Here is a 24,195-nt window from a genome sequence, read left to right as displayed (position 1 = left end):
ATGCATGGTGTCTTAATTATATTCAAGCTACTATTAAATATAAGAATGGAGATGAATGGGAGTGTAATTTTGTTTATGGGCATCCGGATCCAAAGAGAAGGAAAGATTTATGGAAAGATTTATCCATAGAGAATGAAAATCTTAATAAACCGAGAATGTTAATAGGGGATTTCAATGAAATTTTAAATCAAGAAGAGAAAAGAGGCATGCACCCCAAACCAAGAAATCAGATTTTGGTGTTTAGAAATTTTGTGGATACTAATGCGCTTATGGATTTTGACTTGAAGGGTATGAGATTTACATGGTTTAGTAATCCTAGGAATGGTTTTATTACTAGGGAAAGGATTGACAGGGCCCTATCCATGTGGGAATGGAGGAGAATGTATCCAAATGTTGTGTTAACAGCTATACCTTCTATTAGCTCGGTTCATACTCCTCTAATTTTGAGGTTTGAACCAAAGGTCAAGATTAGAAAAGAATTTAAATATGAGGCATATTGGGAGGATCATGATGAGTGTAAAAATGTTATCAGAAGGGGATGGGGTAGGGAAGGCAGACCAGAAGATGAGAACTGGAACAAATTAATTAAGAGAATGGAAGGAAGCAAGAGGGAATTAAGAAAGTGGAGTAAAGTGACGTTTAAGAGAGCAGACCATGAGATCGAAAGGATGAAAGCAAGACTACAAGAGATTATGAGCTCAGATTTGGCAGAGGAAAGACAAGAAGAAATTAAGGAATTAAAGAGAAGAACTACCTTTCTATGGAAGCAGGAAGAAATATTCTGGGGAGAAAGAGCCCGGGTCAAGTGGCTGAGGATGGGAGACAAAAATACATCTTTTTTTCATGCGTCTACAGTTCAAAGGAAGGACAAAAATAGGATTAAAAGATTGAAAAATGCAAACGGAAAATGGATAAGTGAAGAAGATAGGGTGAGAAAGATGGTAGAGGAGTATTTTGAGAGCTTGTTCAAAGCCACTAAAGATATCAGAATGGAGGATTGCATTGGTAAAATTCCAAAATGAGTAACACAAGAGATGAATAATAGTCTCATTGAAGATATTACTGATAAGGAGATTAAAGATGCAGCTTTTAGCTTAGGCAGCCTTAAAGCTCCAGGCCCTGATGGACTTAATGGCCTGTTTTTCCAAAAACACTGGGAGATTGTAGGAAAGGAAGTTACCGCAGTAGTAAAGAACTTTTTTAAGGAAGGAACACTAAATGAACAAATTTGTGAAACTACTATTGTCCTGATCCCGAAGGTAAAGCAGCCAGAAACTCTTAATCAGTTGAGACCGATAAGTTGCTGTAATTTTGTATACAAAATTATATCAAAAGTCATGGTGATGAAGCTGAGAAAAATTTTGGACAAGATTGTATCCCAACTCAAAGTGCTTTTGTGGGTGGGAGGTTGATACAAGATAATATTATCATAGTGCAAGAGGTGTTCCACAGTTTGAGTAGAAAAGGGAATGGGGGATCAAAGAATTTGGCCATTAAAGTGGATATGAATAAAGCGTATGATAGGCTGGAGTGAGATTTTATAGAAGCCACCCTAAAGGCGTTTGGTTTTGATATTATGTGGGTAAAGTGGGCTATGGAATGTGTGAGACGAGTAACATACAGAATTAAAATCAATGGAAAGTTATCAAGAAAGATTCGACCTCAGAGGGGTCTGAGACAAGGGGATCCCCTTTCCCCATATTTGTATATCATTGCAGCCGAGGTTTTCACAATACTTATGGAAGAAGCTCTGAAAGATAAAAGAATATCAGGCATTAAGGTAGCTCGCTCAGCACCTACACTAACCCATCTCCTTTTTGCGGATGACTGTATCATTTTCTCAGAAGCAAATGAGGATGAAATATACCAATTGATTTCAATCCTTAACTCCTTTATGGAGGCTTCAGGACAAAGGATAAATTTGGAAAAATCTGGCACAATTTTTGGGAACCAAATATCTATTCAGAAAAGAGTGAATATAGAGGAGATTCTGAATATGACTTCTTGGGAAAATCCTGGAAAGTACTTGGGGCTTCCAGCTCAATAGGGAAGGTCCAAGAACAGAGCCTTAGCATGGATAGAAGACAGGGTCAGGGAGAAATTGGGAGGATGAAAAGAAAAGCTGTTAAATCAAGCGGGCAAAGAAGTACTAATCAAAGCAGTGATACAAGCCATCTCATCATATGCTATGAGTATTGTTAGGTTTTCTAAAGGTTTTTGTCAAAAATTGAGTAACAGAGTGGCTCGATTTTGGTGGGCTTCAAACGGAAAGGATAGGGGAATTTATTGGAAGAGTTGGAATAACATAAGCTTAAGCAAAAAAGAGGGATGTTTGGGTTTCAAAGACTTTTACATTTAAAATTTAGCTTTCCTAACTAAACAAGCATGGAGGATGGTAGAGAGATCCAAACGCCATCTGGGTGAAAGTACTTAAAGCTGTGTACTTCCCGAATGGTAATTTTTGGGACGCAAAGAATACAAGGAACTCCTCTTGGGCATGGAAAAGCTTGGTACAAGGAAAGGATTTTTTGAAAAGGAATGGAAGATGGATAGTGGGAGACGGGACTAAAGTGAGAACTTGGGAGGACAATTGGATTTTGGAAATGAATAAAATACAGGAATGTAGAAGGTCTGAGTTTGAATATGTAAAAGATTTGTTAAAGGAGGGGGAAGGATGGGATTTAAGTAAGCTCACTACCTGTTTTAGGTAAAAAGATATAGAAAAAATTATGAGAACCCCAGTAAGTATTATAGATAAAGAAGACAGATTTATCTGGCCTCATACTTTTGAAGGCAGGTATTCTATTAGGTCAGGGTACAAGGTTGCGAGAAAAGAGATTTCAGCGGCTGGTGTAGGAAGCTCTTCGACAAGTGAGGATATTAAGAACTTGTGAAAAGAAATATGGGGATGTCAGGTCCCACAAAAAATCAAGATGTTCTTATGGAAAGCTGCCCAAAACATAGTGCCAGTGTATGCTAATTTGTATAAGAAAAAAGTTACTAACAGTCCTATGTGTCCCATTTGTTTGCAAGAACCAGAGACAACAGAGCATGCCATGCTATTGTGTCCATGGATTAGGGCAGCATGGTTTGGATCCCAAGTTCAATGTAGCCCAACACCATAGACAGTTACAAGTTTTGGCACATGGATGCTTAAATAGATAGGAAGAATTAGAGAAGAGGGAAGAGAAAGTCAAGATAGGCTCATCAGCAAACTAGCTTTCCTAATATGGAAAATATGGAAATCAAGAAATCAGGCAGTTCACCAACATGTCAGCATCAATCTAAAGACTACTATAATGAGAGCCAGACTAATGGAACAAGACTTCATAGATAAGAAAAAGCAGCAAAGAGTAGAACCACAGACAACTAAAAGGGACATGGCTAGGAGGATTACCCGGAAACCACCACCATTGAATTGGGTCAAGATTAATGTTGATGCAGCATATAACAAGAGCACTGAAAGTGGAGCAATATCAGCAGCAGTTAGAGACCACAGGGAAAAGTTGATTACCGGTTCTGCAGTAAGGATCAATGCTAGTTCAACACTGGCAGCAGAGGCAATGGCAATTAGGAATGCACTGATAATATCAAAAAACATGCAAATGGAAAGAGTAATCATTGAGATTGATCACTTACTTTGACACAAGCAGTCAAGTCCAAAGGTAATATAGGTGAAATACAACCTATACTTCAAGACATTAATTTGCTGATGGAGAATTCTGACAAATGTGGTATGACATGGGTACCTAGAAAAGGTAATGTTTTAACCCACTCCATAGCTAAATTGGCTGCAGCGAATAATCTAGGATCTCGATGGTGCTTGGAACCGCCAGAGACAGTCAAGATGATTTTGAACAGAGAGGCAATAAGAGTAAGTCCAACGCTTAAAGAGCAGAGCACACGCGTATATGCAAGCAATTTGGAAACTGAAGTCAATAGAAGAGGTGATACCGAAAGTGGAAACCAAGGTCTAGTTAGGAGAAGAAGGAACAACAATCAAAATTTACAGAGGAACCAAATCAGAGCTGATAACTATGGCACGATGGCTAGACGCGGCAACACAGAAAGCAAGTCAACTTGGTATCGATGAGGTGCAGGAGCAGTATCTTCTTTGCATGGAGAAGACAACAATGCAGTGTTGGTTTTTGGGTGTGTCATCCATGTAAATGGAACGCAGCTGCAAGCAATTGTGGAGAAGAAGGATTTTAATACCGGGTCGGGTTGGGTTTTGGGGAGTGTTTGGCCTGGGCCTTTTTGGACACCAGACAATGACCAAAAAAAAATAAAATAAAATAACAGAAGTGTAAAAAAAAATAATAATAAGCGGCTAAAATGAAATTTAGCCAAAAATAAGGGGCGAGAAACAATAAAAAATAAGTGAGAATTGATTTCATCCAAGTGATTTCAGTTAAATGAGAAAAAAAAAAGGAGGAGAAGAAGCTTCCTTTTGGAAAAGACACTGAGCAGTAGGAACTTGTTCTCTTCCACAGATTTCTCGATATGCCTGTAAGTCGATCTAATTGGGAACCAGATCGAGTTGAACGACGTCGTTTTCCTTTAGGGTTTACTGTTCTCACTTTTCAGTCTTCGTCTTTCTTATTCATTTATTTGGGATCGGAACGTTGTGGTCGTTGTGGATTGTGATTTGCGATAATGGTGCAGGTAAGGACGTTGGTAGAGGTGGAGCCGCCAAGCCCACTGAGGTACCTGATCGGAGCCGCCGTGATGATGATCGGAGTTGTGCTTCCGGTGGGTTACATGATGTTCCGAAACAAGCGCGTACCTTCCTCTTCTTCATATTCCAAACAGACGTAGGTGTGCTTTTCTTTTTCTTTTTTTTTTCTTTTTTCTTCTTTTAGTTTTCAATTTTTTGTACCAAAATTTCTATTTGCTTACTTGGATCTGGAAATGATTCGTTACATTCATAAATCACGTAACTAAATTGCTTAAAATGCCGGTGGCTACTCAGAAGATCAAGTAGACGCTGAATTTCTTTTACTTTCTTTGTATTTTTATTTCCTTATTTCTTGTTATTTTATTTTTTGTTTTGTGTGAATGCTTAATCAAATGGTAGTGGTAGTAGATTGAAATATAGGGATACTGAGAGATAATGAGATCTTGATGTGCCGTGCGTTCTTGCTGTTTCAGGAGCAAGGTTTTGATATAGAGAGGTATGATATTGGTGACATTGATGATGATGATGGTTTTGATGATAATGATATGAGAGCTCTTTGATCTAGCTTAGTGGATTTGTATTTGTTGGATATGCTTGGAGGAGGTGATTGATTATTTACTATTAGATTAGAAGATTTTTAGCAAATTTAACCATCACTACTATTGCTTCAAATGTAAATCAGTAAATGCATTTAGTTACCAACTTACCATATCTCAAGTGGTTGTTTTCCGCGTACTATGAACTCATCTATCGGCAGTTCAGCACTGTTTAAATTCATATTTTTACATTTTGTGTACCATGGTTGGCATAGATTTTTTTGGACATGATTTCTGTATTTTCTTTTCACAAAATAGTAAGAATAAAGACACAAGCTCTTGCTGGTTTGATAGTTGATCATTTGAGGTTCTTTCACAGTGAAGGATTGTGGATTTATCATTATTAGGCAATGGAACTTGCCTCTGGAAGTTATCTTTTAAATTTAGGAAATGGGAACTTTTTTATCCAATCCTTGGGATCTTGGAGGGAAAGAAGGGAAGGGAATGGCTTCTTTATAAGTAAAGCCAAGTCTGTTTACTGTTAAGATTCCTTTTTTCCCCCTCCCTCTTTCTCTCCGGATTCCCAATTCACAAGTACACCCTTAGGTTATCAGAAGTTCAGAACTATGGTTCATGAGGGTAGCTGGGTGAATGGTTATTCTGTGCAACCGTGAGAATGGGAAATGTTAGTAACATAACATCTCTGCTCTAATAAAGCTGGAAACTTGTCTTAGTTAATGGTATAGTGTCTTTGCAATATATAAGTAAGTTCTGATAATTCATTTCTAGGAGCATGTTTTACCAATGTTATGCATTAAAACATGTAAACTGGACTGCTTGCAATGAGTTTCAATGTGGATACACATCAAGGAGTTGTTGAAGAGCTAATGAAATATGAAAGCTATCTCTTGGCTGTAGAGGATTGGCTGGTAAATTATTGCATTTTCATGAAGTATTTAGGTGGATTTTACTTCATTTATTTTATAAACTGACATATGAGTATTATATTGTGATAAAATCTACATTTTTATTTGAAATGTCGCTGTATAAATGGACGGAGCACGTGCACATCAACTCGTGATATATCTTAATACTCCATTAGTGTGCAATAAGATTTTGGAGGCAGGTAAGGAGGAATATTTGCATGCTTAGCGCATGTTCTAAGAATATTTACAACAATTTCATTTGTTGTCATTTATAGTTCGTAAAAGTTATGGTTAAAAGTAAAGATTGTCTGTCCAATGTTGCTGAAAACATCGCATGCACATAACAATTTGAGGACATTTGTAATGATGAATAGAACTGATTTAAATGGTTTAAACATTATTAGAATTAAAACATTATCATTATCGTTTTCCGGAAGTAACGCGCCGTATGGCTCGAATACGGTGTCAAAGTAAGAGCCGCTGCATCGGTGCCCGGATGTAGTGTTAAATGAGCAAGGGTTTTCGCGTTTTCGTGAACGGACGAGGGTAAATAAGTTAGTTCACAAAGGAAAAGGTAAAGGTCGAAGTGACAGAAGGTTGAGATTTGGGACATGGAACATAGGCACTCTAACAGGAAAGTCCATGGAGGTGGTGGACACCATGACAAGGAGGAAGATTAACATTATGTGCCTACAAGAAACGAAATGGGTTGGTGCAAAGGCTAGGGAGTTGGATTCTTCTGGTTTCAAATTTTGGTATACAGGAAAGGTGAAGAATAGGAATGGAGTTTGAATAATTGTGGATAAGCAGTGGAAGAAGGACGTAGTGGATGTCAAGAAGGTGGGAGATCGGATCATCTCTATCAAACTTGTGGTGGAGGGAGGTGCTTTCCATGTGATTAGCGCCTATGCACCGCAAGTGGGTTCGGACGAACAACACAAGATAAGGTTTTGGAATGATCTAGAGAGTTTGGTTCAAGGCATACCTTTGGGAGAGAAGATTTTCTTAGGAGGAGATTTAAATGGCCATGTTGGGAGAGAAGTGACTGGATATGGGAGTATTCACGGAGGCCATGGTTTCGGGGTGATCAATGCCGAGGGTAAAACTATTTTGGACTTTTCCTCAACTTTTGATCTTCTCATCGCAAATACATGTTTTAAAAAGAGAGACGAACATCTTATAACCTATAAGAGTGGCATGACAAGCTCTCAAATCGACTTCTTCTTGTTGAGGAGAGTCGACCGAAAATTTTGCATTAATTGTAAAATTATCCCGGGAGAGAGTTTGACAACACAACATAGGGTGCTCGTCATGGATTTTCGCGTTGAGCAAAAGTTGAGGAAAAGACATCATACGAAGAACCCAAGGACGAGGTGGTGGCGGATGAAAGGTGAGGAACAAAGAAGCTTCCTAAGACGGGTAGGAGAAGAGGCAAAGTGGGATGGGAATGGAAGCGCGGAAGAGATGTAGAGGGAGATGGCAGAAGTTATTAGAAGAACAGCAAAAGAAAGTTTTGGTGAATCTAAAGGAATAGGACCAAGAGACAAGGAGTCCTGGTGGTGGAATGTGAGTATACAAGAAAAGATAAAGATAAAAAGGGAATGCTTTAAAGAGTGGTCTTTATGCCGCAATGCAGATAACTGAGAAAAATATAAGGCGGCTAAGAAAGAGACAAAAGTGGCTGTAAGTGAAGCAAGAATAAGAGCATATGAGGGTCTCTACCAGTCTTTGGGCACGAAAGAAGGAGAAAAAGGTATATATAGAATCGCAAAGAGCCGGGAAAGAAGAACGAGAGATTTGGATCAGGTTAAGTGCATAAAGGATAAGGATGGAGAGGTGTTGGCTCAAGAGGAGAAGATTAATGAAAGGTGGAAGAGCTACTTCTACGAGTTATTTAATGAGGGACAGAAGACTCTTCCGAGCCTTGGTCGATTATGCACAAGGAAAGAAGATCAAAACTTTGACTACTATCGAAGGATTCGAGACTTCGAGATAAAAGATGCTCTAAAGCAGATGAAAAATGGCAGGGCAGTAGGACCTGATAATATCCCGATTGAGGTTTGGAAGGGTCTTGGAAGAAAAGGCATCAACTGGTTAACCAAGCTTTTTAATGAGATTTTAAGGTCAAAGAAGATGCCTGATGAGTGGAGAAAGAGCATCTTGATACCTATCTACAAGAATAAGGGGGATATACAAAGTTGCGGAAACTATAGAGGGATTAAGCTTATGAGTCATACTATGAAGTTATGGGAAAGGGTGATAGAACGGAGGTTGAGAAAAGAGACACAAGTAACAGAGAACCAATTTGGATTTATGCCAGGCAGATCTACCACTTAAGCGATATACCTATTAAGAAGGATGATGGAGAGGTATCGTAGTAATAAAAGGGATCTACACATGGTGTTTATTGATTTGGAAAAAGCGTATGATAGGGTACCAAGGGAGGTCTTATGGAAGGTTTTAGAAAAGAGGAGAGTAAGGATCGCATATATTCGGGCAATTAAAGACATATATGATGGGGCCACAACTAGTGTGAAGACTCAAGGTGGTGTGACAGAGGAATTCCCTATTGGTATAGGATTACACCAGGGATCATCCTTAAGTCCATACCTTTTCACATTAGTCTTAGAAGTACTCACAGAGCACATCCAAGAGCCTGTGCCATGGTGCATGCTTTTTGCCGATGATATCGTCCTTATGGGAGAGTCAAGGGAAGACCTAAATAAGAAGTTGGAGTTATGGAGAGAAGCTCTAGAAGTGTATGGTCCGCGCATAAGCCGTAGTAAGACGGAATATATGGAATGTAAGTTCAGTCTGAGAAGGGAAAACTCCAATATAGAGGTGAAAATTGGAGAGAACATCCTACGAAAAGTTAAAAGTTTTAAGTATCTTGGGTGCATCATACAGGATAATGGAGAGATTGAACATGATGTAAATCATAGGATCCAAGCAGGTTGGTCAAAATGGCGGAGTGCATCTGGTTTTATATGCGACAAAAAAGTGCCTTTAAAACTTAAAGGTAAATTCTATCGCACCGCTATAAGACCGGCTATGCTGTATGGCACGGAGTGTTGGGCGGCTAAAGGGGAGCACGAACATAAGCTGAGTGTGGCAGAGATGAAGATGTTGAGATGGATGAGTGGTCATACGCGATTGGATAAAATAAGGAATGAAGATATAAGGGAGAGAGTTGGAGTAGCACCCATTGTGGAAAAGATGGTTGAATCGCGTCTCAGGTGGTTTGGACATGTGAGAAGAAGACCGATAGAACATCCAGTCAGGAGGGTGGATGAGATGGAAGATGGACAAAGGGCGAAAGGCAGAGGAAGACCTAAGAAGACCATCCATGAGGTGGTCAAACGAGATCTACATATAAACGGTCTCTCTGTAGACATGATACATGACAGAGCACAATGACGTCGTTTGATTCATCTAGCCGACCCCACTTAGTGGGACAAGGCTTTGTTGTTGTTGTTGTTGTATCCAATCAGAATTATGTGTTAGATCTTGTATAATTTATCTATAAGACATGATTAATTGTTTATCTTTTTTTATTAGTATTTGACTAGGGTTCAGTTTAGGTAAATAACTTAAATAAGTTCTAAAATATAAGGACTTTTATTAATAGCAGCTTATAAATAAGTTATTTTGTATTTGGATTTTTAGTTATAAGTACTTGTTTTAAAGTTGTAGTATTTGGATAAATGACTGAAAAAATACAATTTTGTTTAAACAAGTGAATGGAGATATTAAAATGGTGAGTTTTATGGTACCTTTGTTATAGTGTCTAAATTGCCTAACTTTTCTTTTAAAGTAAAAAATAAAATGTTTAAATAAAGAGTAAATCATGTAAAATTTATTAAATATATTATTTATTTACCTTTTTTAGTAACTTAAGTAGAAAGTGATAGGCATTATAGCATTCACCTATTAAAATAAGGATAAGTACTGTTTTGGTCCCTAAGGTAAAGGGTCAAAATCAAAATCGTCCTTAATCTTATTTTTTATTTAAAATCCTCCCCCTCGACCTCGTGTCGTCGCGCATTGCCTGCCCCTCGCCCTTGCTTCACCGTGCCTCGCCTCTTGTTCGTTGTCGCCGTCGGAGAGGTGGTGGTAGTCATGGTGGTTGTATTCCTCGCGTTTCCAGTATCACTGCTGCGCCTTCCTTTTCCTTCCCTCCTTACTCTCCGCTATCCAGATTCACTGCCACAACTACCACGTAGCTCTACCATCACTGCCATCACAAGTAAGTTAAGATTCAAGTTTCTAATTTCTGTTCTTATTCATCACAATCCCTAATTTTCAAATTCATCACAAACCCTGCAGTGGTTTCCATCGAGGCTGAAGGAGGTCGCCATCGAGCTGCTCCCCTCCTTACGTCGCTGCTGCCACTGCAACCACCTTTTCTAATCTTTGTTCTTGGTTTTAGATTGTTGTTGCTTTTTTCATTTTTTGTTTTTTTTTAATAAATTTGAATCTTCTGTTGTTGTTGTTGGATTGAAAAAATAATTTTTGTTCTTGTTTTGTTCTATTGTTTCTGGATTGCTTCTGAATGTTGTTGTTTTTTCATTCTTTTTGTTTTTTTTAATTTGAATATGTTGTTGTTGTTGGATTTGAAGAATTTAATGATAATTTTTGTTCATCACAATCTTGAATTTTGTTAATTGTATTTAAGTATTTATATTAAATTTTGTTAATGGAAGTAGAAGGATTTGTAGTTTTGAATTTTGTTAATGGAAGTGAACTAGTGGAAAAAGGGCATTTTTGTCATCTAAAAAAAATTATTAAAAAGGACGATTTTAACAGCAAATGAAACGTTGGGGACAATTTTAAATCTAAAACAACATTGGGGACGAATTTGATTTTAATCCTAAACTTTAGGAACCAAAACAATACTTATCCCTTTATTAGGCAATTGATTCTTTATCTGTTCTCTTATTAGTTCCATTTTTCTAGCGCTTTCGGTTCTTCCCTAAAATTCCCTCCACCTTTATTGGGATCAAGAACTTGTTGTAACAACTATCAAAATCATGTGAAAAAATAAAAATGAAACAGATTTTATACTACACACAATATTAAATATAAATTTAATAATAAAAATAGAATGGTAGAATGATAAAAAAAATCTAGAAATGACATATGTAACAACTGGTTCAGATGGAACATTGTGTGAAAAAGATGGTAGAAGAACCGTACTTCCAATAGATGAAACAAAAAACATTTTTCATAAAACCAAAAGTAGCACAATGGTCTCTTTTATTTTAAAGTCAATTTTTTAATGGGAGTGGTAAAATAACTTTTGAGAAGGAGAGAAGTCATATTTTTTATTTTTTCAAACTCTAAATTAACTTTTCAAAAAGTTAAAAGCATTTCTTAAAAATGATACCAAACCCGTGACCTTTCATAATTCAAAAGAAAAAAAATTTGCTACTTCTCTCACGAGTTCTAAAAGTCACTTGTGTAATTTAGATATTCCTTTAATATTAATGAGTTTGGATAAAGGCATCAGAGAGCGCAATTGCCTTTAAAAAATTAAATATCTTAATAATGGTTCTGGAAATTGAATTGAATCGTTTAGTCAAACTATTCTATTAAAAATCAATAGCCAATCCAATTCAAACCTTAGACAAAACCATCCAATTCTTAAATTAGTAATGAACGGTAAAATTATTGGAAAATTGGTGAATCAATCGTAATTAAAATATGAACCGTTTTTGACTTTTTTCCAAAAACAAAAATGGTGTATACACCAAAAGAGCAAGAAGATCGTTAGGAAGTGAAGAACAAAAGAAGAAAAATTAAAAAAAAAGGTAAAACAGTTTGTATATTATATAAATTTTTTTTTATTTTTTTAATTTTGTCTTGTTTAACCGTTAAAACAAAACGATGTTGTTTAGTCTCGTATTTAATATGACAAATCAAAATTAACTCAACACTTTATTTACTGATTTGGTACTAGAAAAGGTTCAAAAAGTAATATAGTATCTAGAATTAAATATGAGAAATCAATATTGTAAATTTTAAATTTGAGAAGATAAAATAGTAAAAGCTATAAATTTAAGATATTACTTTAAAAATTTAGTCATCTTTTATGATGTGTTATTAGTATAATACAAGGAAGTGAGAAATGATACGTTTGAATTTATATTTTGCTCTTAAAATAGACTAATAGAAATATAAATTAGTCATTTTTTAGGTCCAACAAATATTTTTTTTCTTTTTATTAAGATTTTTTCTCGTTTGGGGTAACATTTATTTAATTTATTTTTTTAATCATAGGTCATACCTATATTTAAAATACTAAATAGATAAATTATAATACGTATAATTTTAAAAATATGTTAAAAAAATGTTGAGTTTAAAAGGTAAAAATAATTTTAAAATGATTAAAATTTCTAAATTCTTAATAAATCTATTGCAAATTCAAAAAATACAAATCACCAAAAGATTTTAATCAAATGATTATATAGCACACTACTAATATAAAATTTTAGTCGAAAAATTATAATTTAACATATTAATATTGTTTAATATAATAAAAATATAATTTAATATAAATATTTGTATTTTTATGTATTTATTTATGATTATATAAACTATTTTATTATAATTTGATTATTTTGATTGAATTATTATTAAATTAATTAAATTCCAAGACCAATGACTCAATAGCCGTGCAAATCATATTAGATTTTTAATGTTAGTGTATAACTTTCTCCCAATACAAAGTGAAAGACGATATTTTAGTAAGACGTTAAGAGGTAAGAAGTATGAGTGTACATGAGTCAGGTGAAATTGCGTTTGTCCTAATTCAAATCTAGCCTTAAATATATACCAGGCCTATTTTTTAGATTCTAACGCGACTCTAGACGCGATGAAATTTATACACATTTGGGCCACAATTATATCGGATAAAAACCGTGTAAAAATCATGCCTTTAATCATAATTTCATGCATCTTTGTATCTGATGCATCCACATCTTTAGTAGCTTTTTCTTCTTTATTTCAGTACATAAACTAATGATTCTTGTTATTTTAAGTAATCAATTCATGGTTTAGTACATATTATCTTGAGTGTGTGAATTTCTTTTGTTACAGGAAATCTTGAAAGAAATCAAGCACAAACAAAAAAGAAGAGAAACAAGCAAGAGCAACAAGCAAGACAAAGATAGAACAAGCTAAGCAGAGGAGTTTTGTTCATCACAAAGCCTCCAAAGACAACCAAGCCTCCAAGTATCCTCCATCGCCAGCCCCACATGCGCCTCACGCAGCATCCAAGCACTCTCCTAGGGGGCACTATCATCCCATGCGCTTTACGTACTCCTCTATACACCTTGCGCAGGCTCCAACCTCACCTCCAGTGGCTGCCCTCCAAGCTTGCGCTTCACGCATGTGTTGGTGTACTTCACGCAACACACCATACACCTCACATGTAGCTTGGTGCGCTTCACACTACTAAACAGAGACCTCCAATTCTTCTTTGTTGGGCTTGCACTTTACTTAAGGTTTCATGCGCCTCACACACTATCATAGGCCACTCCGAAGACTTGTGACTCCTTGCTAAATCTCTCTTAATCTCTAATTCTTTAAAGCACTTGAGTTAATGATTAAAGCTTGAGCACAAGGTCCATGATTTGAAGCATTGATGATAATTATTTACAATTTAACTTGGGATGAAAAACTATTTGAAAAATATTAATTAATTTAGATTTGATTCTGTTTTAATTTTAATTTTTTTAATCTTAAATTAGGGTTAGTATTTTAAAGGGGAGAGATACTCAGGTGGCTCTCTTCTTCCGGCCATTTTCACAATTCAGAGCTTTTGTTTTTGTACTAAGAGCAACTAATCTCCTTTGTTAATGCTAAAAGATTTGTTTGTTATTATGGGCTAATGTTATTACTTTTCTACTTTTGATTAATGTATTGATATTTTTTTAAGAATTAAATTTTCGTTCTTCATCACAAGGGTTTAAATCTATTGGAAAATAGTTTAAATCTGAATTGAATTCTATATTCATCTTGAAAAAGTTGTTTGTTAGAATTAAACTTGAAAACTCTTCTCTCAATTCTTTAAGTTTTGAACTTGACTTGATAGGTGACATTAAATCAACTAGGTTTAAGTATTGAGAATTGTGTGGTTTTTGATCAGTATATGTGCTTCATCTCTTATCATAATTAATTGATCAAGAAATTGACAGTTTGTTAAGTTAAGAGAAATCGGATTACTAAGAAATTGAGATTTTATTAATTAGGGTTCGTTGTAAGATATATCTTTGCATAATTAAAGTAGATAGTGAAAAGTATTCTTTCTGAAGTTTTAAACATGTCCGAAACCTTAATGTTTCTTTATTCGTACTACTTCTTTAACTATTTACAATTTTCCTTCAGTTTACTCTCTGTTGTGTTACAGGATATTTCTAAAATTCTAATTTGCTATTGTGTAATTAGAATAATTGATTAACTCTTGCATGTCCAATCTATTAATTCTCATCAAAACGATAACCTACTTCCGTGGTATTACTTGATACGATATGGTTTACTTGTCGAGTTGTGGTATTGCAAAACTTCGCATTAGTATTTCTTTCCTAGTTTAACAATTATTTTTATTAAAAATAAATAGATTAATTTATAATTAATTTTAAACAATATTGGTTAGAAAACACAAATATAAGACAAAAAGTATTATCTTCTTGAATGCTAGTATGAGAAAAGTTCAAAATCTCTAACAATTATTTTATATGACAAAATTTACTTAAAAAAATATAATAAATACTAACTAAATTTTAAAATTAAAGCATAATCATAAATTAATACTAATAACATTAAATTTATAAATCTCATACAAATAATATAAAATATTATATATTAGTCTAAAATTTTATACTTTTTAATTCTTAAACACAAAACAATAATTTTAAAATATGTAACCCGAAATATGATTCGAATTCGATTGAAGTATTCTTCTGAATGTTTTTTTTTTTTTTACCAAATTAAATTCAAGCCACTTCAAGTCCAGACCAATATGTACAAAAATGCTTCAGATCCGGATAAGTCTTCATACCAGACCGAGCCATGTAAACCCTGCTGTGAGGCTCCGTTTGGTTGATGTATTTGATGAGACATAGACACAGAGACACAGACATTAAAGACATGGACATAAAATATTTGTGTCTATGTATTGTGTTTGGCAAAAATAAGAAACAAGACACATATATTTAAAAAAGACTGAATTATCCTTCATTCAACCATAAATTTTACCACCATTACAATACACCTATTATCCCAAACAATGCATGCCATCACCATTAAATTTTTATTTCTTCTAATAATTTTTTATTTCTTCTAATACCATCTTAAATTATCATTTAAATATTAAATATATAATTATTCTTGAAAAAAATAGAAAATTAAAGTTCAGAATTTATCAAAGATTAATCAAAATTTAAATAAATAAAAAAAATTAAATGTACAAATTTTTTTTGAAAAAAACTAGAAAAGTAAATTTAGTTGTAGAATCTAAAAGAGAAAGAGAAAAAAAAAGATTTGGGAAGATAAGAAGACAAATTTTAAAAACTCAATAAGGGTAAAAGAGTAAAAAATTAGTGTCTCACAAGTTGTGTCTCAGTGTCTCACCAAATTGGAGGTACACAAATTTAGTGTCTCCGTGTCCATCCGTGTCCTCCCTTGTCCTTTGAAAATCTGTGTCTCACCAAACCAAACAGCAGACATATGTCACCGTGTACCACTGTGTCTATATCTCAGTGTCTATGTCTCAGTAACCAAACGCTACCTGAAAGATGTCAAACAGTTGGTTAATGCTGACTTGTAATATTGTCGGATACCGAACAACCAATAAATGGATTTCAATTTCCATGTCTCCTTTATGACTGTCAGATTACTCACTCCATAAACAACAACTTAGATGTGAAGTTTTTAGTTTTCGGAACAGTTAGTGGTTTCAGAAATTCAGAATCCATGGCTGCTATAGTGAAGTATGGGATCATAGGTGTGGGAATGATGGGAAGGGAGCATCTGATGAACTTACACCATCTTCGCGGCGAAGGCGTGGCGGTTGTGGCGGTTGCTGATCCTCATGTTCCGTCGCAGCAACTCTCCCTTGAATTAGCACATTCCTTTAGTTGGCCTCTCAAGGTATCATCAATCATTCTTTTGAATTGTTCATCATTTTTAGGGTTTACAAGTTTAGGTCCCAAAGCATAAAAATCTTACCAGCTGAGGAATTCTTTTTGATAAACTTGGACACTGGTGATAATATTAATAATAATATCTTTACTTCGAATGGTGAAATTTATTGTATGAAGTTCCGTTTGAAAATTTCTTGCTGCAATTATCTTGAAAAATCAACTCTTCATGAATCTTATTTTGCTGTTTATAAGGTGAATGACATTGAAAGCTGTGAAGGTTTTCTCAGGTCACAAGGAGTTGTTGGAAAGTGAACTGTGTGATGTATTGGTGGTATCCACACCTAACATGACCCATTACAGAATTCTAATGGACATAATCAATTATCCTAAACCCCATCATGTACTTGTAGAAAAGCCACTGTGCACCACTGTCTCTCACTGCAAAGAGGTTTGGTCTTCACTCTATGGATTTGTCTCTGCTAACAGGTCAACTGGGTTATGATTATGAGTAAAGGTTCAATCTGGTCCTAGACCCGAAGATTCAAATTGGTCCTCGAGATATTGAAATAGCAATTTAGTCCTTGAAGTTACACTCCTCTATTCAATTTGATCTTTGCATTGAAGTACTTCACTAACGGTGATTATGTGTCACTTTGTGATACAGAAGGTACAAAGTGACGCCCCTCACATTTAGTAATGCTCATTGACAGAAAGATCAAAGTGAATCACAAAGTGTAACTTTAGGGATCAAATTGATATTTTTAAAATCTTGATGACCAATTCAAAACAATTGCGAGAATCTTGAAAACCAGAAAGAAGCTTTACTCTTTTAATGTACTTTTACATTAAGGACAGACTAGTAAAAAAAATATTTTGTAGATTGTTATCTTCTTGGTTGGTCTCTCAATCAAAATCGGAGATATCAACTATACTTTTACCGTTGAAGTTAGAATTATTGGTAGCAGAGTTTTGATATAAATTGTAGTAGTATGTAAACCAATGAAGCATGCTACATAAATGTCGTAAACATTTTTCCTTTGGCAAATGAGTAGATGCCATGGTTACGGTGTAATACAACTAGCATTCTCATCTCTCTAAATTCAACACGCAGAATATTTGGATAAATGATGATACATACTCCTAAATTGTCACCCTGGTTTCGAATTGAAGATAGTGAGTGTATTTTATGTTTTCAAGAGACTAAGTACATTTAACTTTTTACCTTGTTTAGAAATTAGGAGAATAATTAGGATGGAGTGTAGGAGGGTATATCATTTCCGTATGTGGTACGATGCATCTTTTGATGATGATTTGAAGCATTAGTTGCAGATGTTAAATAATGCTGTTTATATTTCCTTTGATTATTTGGAAATGCACTAATCTGTTTTCCTATGTCTTTGGATTAGGTTGTTGAAGCTGCTAGAAAGAGACCAGATATATTGGTACAAGTTGGCTTGGAATATAGATACATGCCACCTGTTGCAAAATTGATAGAAATAGTTAAGGAAGGAAGCCTTGGACAGGTCAGAATGGTAGCAATTCGGGAGCACCGTTTCCCTTTCTTGGTGAAGGTTAGTCTTTTAGAACTAAGACTATATGTTTTGGTTTTCATAGCAAGTAAGCTGAAATGCTGATACTGATCATAGGTGAACAATTGGAATCGGTTCAATATTAACTCTGGGGGAACTCTAGTAGAGAAGTGTTGCCACTTCTTCGATTTGATGAGGCTGTTTGTTGGTGCAAATCCTGTTCGTGTGATGGCTTCTGGAGCTATTGATGTTAATCACAAGGATGAAATATATGATGGGAAGGTAGATCTGATGCTGCATTTAGTTACAGTGATACCAAACTTTTAATCACAATATTATTAGTGGCCTATATGATTTACTACTACTGACTTATTATAATATCTAAAATCATTCTTCAATCCAGAAATAGAAATTGCACTAAGCTGGCTTAAGTTCCATGATATATTGAACAAATTAAAGTTTTCAAATGATAGTGAACTAAATGTATAATAGATAACCTTTTTATAGGACTGAGCAAAAGTCTTTCTGAATAATGAATGTAATAATCTGAGAGAATGCTAAATTGAAATATTCTAATCTTATGCACCCATGGCAGGTATGTTAGAGAGACATTAGTGATTAAATATGTGATTAACATGAAGCCTTGATTAAACAGAGTTGAAGTTCCCTGGTGTTTTTTCTTTGTTGGTAAAATACTGCTGACTGGTTTTTTGCTATGTTGAGATATATTTTGTTTTACCAGGTTCAGATTTAAGAACTTAAGTTCTTATTGTCACAGTTCTAACTTCCAACTGAATGATGTGATTGTGTTTTAAAAACTGCAATTAGCATCAGGTTTTTGCTTCATGCAATGTCCTTTTATATTGTAATTACTTGAAAAAAATTATTTTGGACAGGTGCCAGATATCATTGACAATGCTTATGTTATTGTCGAATTTGATAATGGTTCTAGAGGAATGCTTGATCTTTGTATGTTTGCTGAAGGAAGTAAAAATGAGCAAGAAATATCTGTTGTTGGTGATGTTGGAAAGGTAAATTACTCTTCCTTTCACCACTTAATGTACTTAATTTATGGTAACCTGCTTAAGACAACAACAAATTTGACTGTTTGAAGCCAATCAATTATGCTGCAGTTTGATCTCTTTCACTGATATAGTTCATTTAAGGCTAGAAAAGAAAGTTTCATCCATTATTCATGTCAAGATGGTTATTAGTATTCTTTGCATCTGAATTCAAAATATTTTTAACAGGGAGAGGCTTATGTTCCTGAAAGTATCGTGCGCTTTGGTACACGTCAAGCAGGGAGAGATGGTGTTCAGACTTTAAAGGCTGAAGATCCCAGAATAAAGTTGGTGGCTTCTCTATCTGTTAACTAGTTCATCATTATCAGTATAAGATTTAAGTTGCTTAAATGAATTTAATGGATCAGTTGGAGTATAGTTCTATAGCTATATACATAGAGGGAGACCCAACAAAGTCTAGGAAGAAATTAAGATTTTTTAATATAATTGAGCTAAACAAAGATATAATTTAAGACAAAGCACTTTAATGTAGTTTGATCCAAGTGGGATATCACTTTGTAATTGTTGCTGATGTATATGATCATGAGCTATCATCTGTGAATATAATCATTTATTCATGTATTTTGTATGCATCTACAGATATGATGGGTTGCACCATGGGTCCAGCTATCTGGAACACCTTAACTTCTTAACTGCAATAAGGACCAAAGGTGAAAAGGGTCCTGCTGTAGATTTGCAAGATGGATTGATATCTGTTGCAATGGGAGTTGCAGCACAGCTCTCTATAGAATATGGAAGATTTGTTACTATTGAGGAAGTTATGGATGAGATTAAAAATTGATATGTCTATTATCACTACGTAAATAGAAGTACTTGAATACTTTGTGAATATTACATTCCTTCCACCCAGATGCTATGTTTTAGTACTTTGCGAAATTTAGCTCGTAGCTCATGCAATATACTTTCAGGAAAACTGAAATGTTAATTGACTATATATTGTTTCAGAAATAGTGGGCTTCTTTGGCCAACAGATATTATTGGATTTTATTTACTCATATAATTGTAGGTTAATATAATTGATTGTGCAATATACTGGATTCAGATCATCCAAATCAATTACCGCTGAAAACTCAGCCGCTAGAGAGAAAAAAGTCCTTTTATTAGTCTGGTACATTTTCTGTTCTCATTACTTTGATAATTTCCGGGATATAGTGTGGCTTCTAATGTAGTAATGTCTATACATGGCTCTTAAATCCGCAAAAATCCGAGTTACTTGGCCTCTCAATTACATATTTACATACGATATTTGACTTTTTAAGATTTCAAAGTTTTAGCATCAATCTAAATCATGAAACTTGCAAATGATCAACTTCGGCTTACTAGTAGTGAAAGCTCGCCTGCAATAATTTCATTCAGTGCAGTTGGATAAATTATTCTTTTTTCCTGCATTCATTAAAAGGCGCTTTATTTCATTGTTTACATTCATCTCTTGTTCTAACGTGAATCTAAATTCCATGACTTAAAATTACAAGTCTAGTACATACCCCAAAATTACCATAGCACGAGATTTCCCATGAGAAAGAACTTACGAAAGCAACACAAGAAAAATTTTCTGGCATATAACAAAACTTACAATATTGGTCTCCACTACTTTAACACTAATGAGGTTCCGGAGAAAGATGACCTACTGGTTCAAAACTCATCAATATCCAAGTCATAAAAACACCATCAACATATAATGCATTCCAAAAAGTAATGAAGCACCATAAAATAACAAGTGAAATCAACGGTAACGGCGGAGGGAAAGGGTATTGTTTCTCTTCCAGGTTGCCCTGCGGGAAGGACGATTTTTGTGGTAAAGATGTCCCTTGCCACGTAAACCCCTGTTAGACTTCCCAGCAGAGGTGAGGCCGCAAAGTTCCCTGTGTTTATGGACCGGATTGCAGAGCCAATTGATCCTTGGATCATTTCTAATAGCTGCGTGCGCAACATCCACCATAATGATCTCGAAGTATTTGTATGTCGAGTCCTGTAAGCATGAAACAATTGCACTATGTGATGAACAAGACTGGTGTATAATCATGTCTCACTTAAAAAATGTGAGAAATTAACAAACCTCATTCACCCAGTAAGAATTGAGGACCCTGAGGCCACCTAGCTTCCGTCCAGCCCTCTCCTCAGCAACAGACCTCTTGCTTCGCTGAAATTTCAGTTGAGTAACACCCTGGTTCGTGGGCTTGCCATAAACAATACCCTTTGGAACAGGTCTCTTGCGGCCACCCCTTCGCACACGAACACGGTAAACCACATATCCCTGGAATATTACAAAAGACAGTCAAAATTAGATAGTATCGAATGCATAGGCATTGTGCCAGATCTTGACAAAAGCAAATTTTGTAATAAAGAAATTTGCTTGGTCAGATGATTGGCTGCTTAGTTTGCTATAGCTTGGCTCACAAAGAGTCTAATTGTTGCATATATGCAACTCTACAAGAGAGATTGCATATGAATCAAAACACCCGCTTAACCCCCAATGTATTTCAAGATCTCATAAACAATATATATTATTGCAGTAACAAAAAATGTGTCGGATCTTGACAAATGCAAATTCTGTATTAAGGGAAAAAGAATGCCTGGTATTGACCGACTCTGAATTTCACTATAGCTGGTCTCAGGAAGCATCCAATCATTGCACATGAAAAATCCCACAAGGGGGAAATGCATATGCTTCAGGACACCGCATAACCAGCATCTCATCATAATCATGGTAAAATACACAAAGGTCACTCAATCAAACAACTATGTCACTTACTCCTAACTCCTAAACAAGTAAAAATAAGAACGACGAAAGAATTTATCATTCCTATTACTTGGTAATTGATTGTTGGCACACTTCAAGATAAATTCTAGCAAAGAAAAACACAACATAAATAGTGCAATACGCAATAAAACCATCACATAAACGGAAATAGACCTGTTTGGCCTTGTAACCCAAGCGACGAGCCTTGTCGGGGCGGGTTGGCCTAGTGACACGGACAATGGAAGGCTGCTGACGATACTCCCAGCACCTTACCCTCTGCAAGAATCTCATTACATCCGATTGCTTCTTGCGCCAGAGCTCCGAAACATACTTATAAGCACCTATTCAAGTATTCATACCCAACACAACACAACGCAAGATAAATACCAAATCATATAACAACCATTAATTTCTCTCACAGATACAAATAAAATGCTAGGCACACTGCGGTCAAGGAAATCGAAAGCACAAACAAGTGGAACAGACTGTTATCATCTGAAACCGAAATATCTCAAGCTATATGATATACCAATGTCCATCACTATGGAAACAATTTCCATGAAAACTAAACATCATGCATGCCAATATTAACAATGAGAATAGACTAAAACGTCACGAGGGCATCAATGCGAAATGGTCGTTGAATCGTAAGAACACAACAGCGGAGAGAGAGAGAGAATACCCATGGTGGCGGAGGAACACCCGCAGTCGCAGTGAAGGAAGGTGGTTCTTTAGGGTTTGAAATGTAACTGAGGGTGCTGCTCGAACATTTTATAGACAGGGCCAGCTACAGTGAAGCGAATTCTGAGCCCTTTTATTTATTAATTTTTAATTTAATGTTTTTCCCGTCGCAAGGAAATAAGCCCTAAATGTTTTGTTTATAAATACCTACAATAATTCGATCATTGGATTTTTTTTTCGAATAAATAAATTAATATGTAATTTAGTGAATATTTACTCTTTATCTCCTATTACATCATTTTTTGTACTGTAACCGAAATATGTTATATTTTTTTAAAAAGTATCTCGAATACAAATAAGATATATACTAAATTTTATGTGATTATAAATCTAAAACTCTAAATTCAAAATAATGTACATGATATATGTGTATTCCACTATAAACAAAATATAAGTAGTTGGAGGTATAAAATATAATCTCTTAAAATAAAATTATTTATAGTATAATTTAGATGAATTTAAAAAGTAAGAATTGATATAATTTATTAATATAAAAAATTAAAATTTAAAATTTATCAAAAATAATTTAAAACTTTTGAATTACAAAACTTTTTACTTATAAAATTTAGATGTGCTGTGATTTATTAAATCAAAAAATAATTTAAAATTATAGAGAGTTTTTGAACTTTTTATTTTTAATATTGGGTCAATATTGTTTTTAATATTAGTGTTACCCACCAAAATGAGCTAGCATGCATGATTAACGGTGTTATGGGAGCCGTGATGAAAACATCGGTGCCGTTATGAAGGAAAACGTCACTGACGTATTGAACAAAATATAGCCGACGTTTTATTCTGCATGGACGACACTTGGCAACTTCCTCTCTCTTGCTGCATGTCAATCCAAACGCCAACTCCCTTCTTCCTTCATTCTTTCTTCTTCAGTCGAATCTCCATCCTCATTCTCATTCCATTTGAAAAATAAAGTTCTGAAAGTTGGATTTTTCTTATCCTATAACAAAAAAAAAAAAAAGCGCCAGCTAATGATATATAAATAAAGTTAGTATTTTATACGTTTTATTAGTAGTTAGTTAAAGTTAATCTTATGTTTTTGAACTAAATATTCCAAAAACAAACAGTATATAATTTTTTAAATTAATTTTTTGTTAAGTAGATAAATAAATTAATTGTTAGTGCCGAATAGTTTAAAAATATATTTTTTTCGTTGTAGTTATAATAGTAGTATTAGTTGTTAGTGTTAATAAATTTCTGTTAGTGTATAGTATTAATAAATTGTGTTAGTATAAATTTTACTTTTAGTTTAATTAATTTAAAAAAACAGAAATTTTATTAATTTTAGTTTCATTTTATATATTTTTTTTAAAAAACAGCCCGTTTTAGCAATTTTAGTCTTTTTTTTTGAAAATTCACTTTTTTAATAACTTTAGTTATATTTTAAATAATTTATTAAAAAACATAATTATTTAGCAATTTTAGTTTTGTTTAAAATAATTGATTTTAAAACAGAATTATTTATTTAATTAGGAAATAATTTTTTAGCCTTGATTATTATTTAATAAATATGGTTTCTTTTTAGAATTTTTTATATAAAATGTTAGATGTTTTAGTTTTTATTAATTTGAATTTCTAGTTAATTTATTTGTGTAGTGCGTTTAGAAATTAATAATAAAACCGAATTCTTATTAATTATTAATATATATACCGTTAGCCTTTTTTATTTTAATTATTGTTATTAAATTTTATCTATGTTTACTAATTTTAGGCTTTTTTGCAATATATATTTTAAAAAAATAGAAACAAATTTAGATCGGATAATTATTAATATTTAGGATATGTGTTTAGTAAATAGATTAAGAG

General features: G+C 34.3%; 3 protein-coding genes across 5 annotated transcripts; 2 read left to right on the top strand and 1 right to left on the bottom strand.

Annotated features, from left to right (window-relative positions):
* Positions 1–4,356: 4,356 nt before the first annotated feature.
* Positions 4,357–5,474, top strand: LOC112802504 (uncharacterized). Of its 2 annotated transcripts, none has more exons than XM_025845755.3 (3): positions 4,357–4,509; positions 4,666–4,814; positions 5,152–5,474. In XM_025845755.3, the coding sequence occupies exons 1-3, from the start codon at positions 4,504–4,506 to the stop codon at positions 5,168–5,170; spliced, it is 174 nt and encodes a 57-aa protein (XP_025701540.1). In that variant the 5' UTR covers positions 4,357–4,503; the 3' UTR covers positions 5,171–5,474. The 2 variants fall into 2 exon arrangements, with proteins under 2 accessions (XP_025701540.1, XP_025701548.1); XM_025845763.3 differs by having other exon boundaries at positions 4,373–4,509; positions 4,666–4,818.
* Positions 5,475–15,925: 10,451 nt separating this feature from the next.
* On the top strand, positions 15,926–19,891 carry LOC112802486 (uncharacterized). Of its 2 annotated transcripts, none has more exons than XM_025845728.3 (7): positions 15,926–16,292; positions 16,563–16,733; positions 17,692–17,856; positions 17,932–18,096; positions 18,711–18,845; positions 19,065–19,162; positions 19,476–19,891. In XM_025845728.3, the coding sequence occupies exons 1-7, from the start codon at positions 16,116–16,118 to the stop codon at positions 19,675–19,677; spliced, it is 1,113 nt and encodes a 370-aa protein (XP_025701513.1). In that variant the 5' UTR covers positions 15,926–16,115; the 3' UTR covers positions 19,678–19,891. The 2 variants fall into 2 exon arrangements, with proteins under 2 accessions (XP_025701513.1, XP_025701518.1); XM_025845733.3 differs by having other exon boundaries at positions 15,940–16,292; positions 16,538–16,733.
* A 530-nt stretch (positions 19,892–20,421) lies between these two features.
* On the bottom strand, positions 20,422–22,491 carry LOC112802500 (large ribosomal subunit protein eL15z). Its single transcript, XM_029298179.2, has 4 exons — positions 22,319–22,491; positions 21,811–21,977; positions 20,953–21,150; positions 20,422–20,865 (listed from the first exon to the last, which is right to left on the bottom strand). The coding sequence occupies exons 1-4, from the start codon at positions 22,320–22,322 to the stop codon at positions 20,620–20,622; spliced, it is 615 nt and encodes a 204-aa protein (XP_029154012.1). The 5' UTR covers positions 22,323–22,491; the 3' UTR covers positions 20,422–20,619.
* Positions 22,492–24,195: the final 1,704 nt, after the last annotated feature.

The sequence above is a fragment of the Arachis hypogaea genome, chromosome 1 (assembly GCF_003086295.3).
Source record: "Arachis hypogaea cultivar Tifrunner chromosome 1, arahy.Tifrunner.gnm2.J5K5, whole genome shotgun sequence".
NCBI lineage: Eukaryota > Viridiplantae > Streptophyta > Magnoliopsida > Fabales > Fabaceae > Arachis > Arachis hypogaea.
This window is presented reverse-complemented; position numbering and strand designations above follow the sequence as displayed.

Bases quoted from the DNA above. Each gene is read 5' to 3' on its own strand.
- LOC112802486 (XM_025845728.3), top strand. From the start codon at position 16,116: ATGGCTGCTATAGTGAAGTATGGGATCATAGGTGTGGGAATGATGGGA. The intron at 16,293-16,562 runs GTATCATCAATC...AAAGCTGTGAAG, and splicing joins CCTTTAGTTGGCCTCTCAAG to GTTTTCTCAGGTCACAAGGA. The intron at 18,097-18,710 runs GTAGATCTGATG...TATTTTGGACAG, and splicing joins ATGAAATATATGATGGGAAG to GTGCCAGATATCATTGACAA.
- LOC112802500 (XM_029298179.2), bottom strand. The intron at 21,151-21,810 runs GTCTATTTCCGT...GTAATATTCCAG, and splicing joins TGGGTTACAAGGCCAAACAG to GGATATGTGGTTTACCGTGT. The intron at 20,866-20,952 runs GTTTGTTAATTT...TCATGCTTACAG, and splicing joins ATTCTTACTGGGTGAATGAG to GACTCGACATACAAATACTT.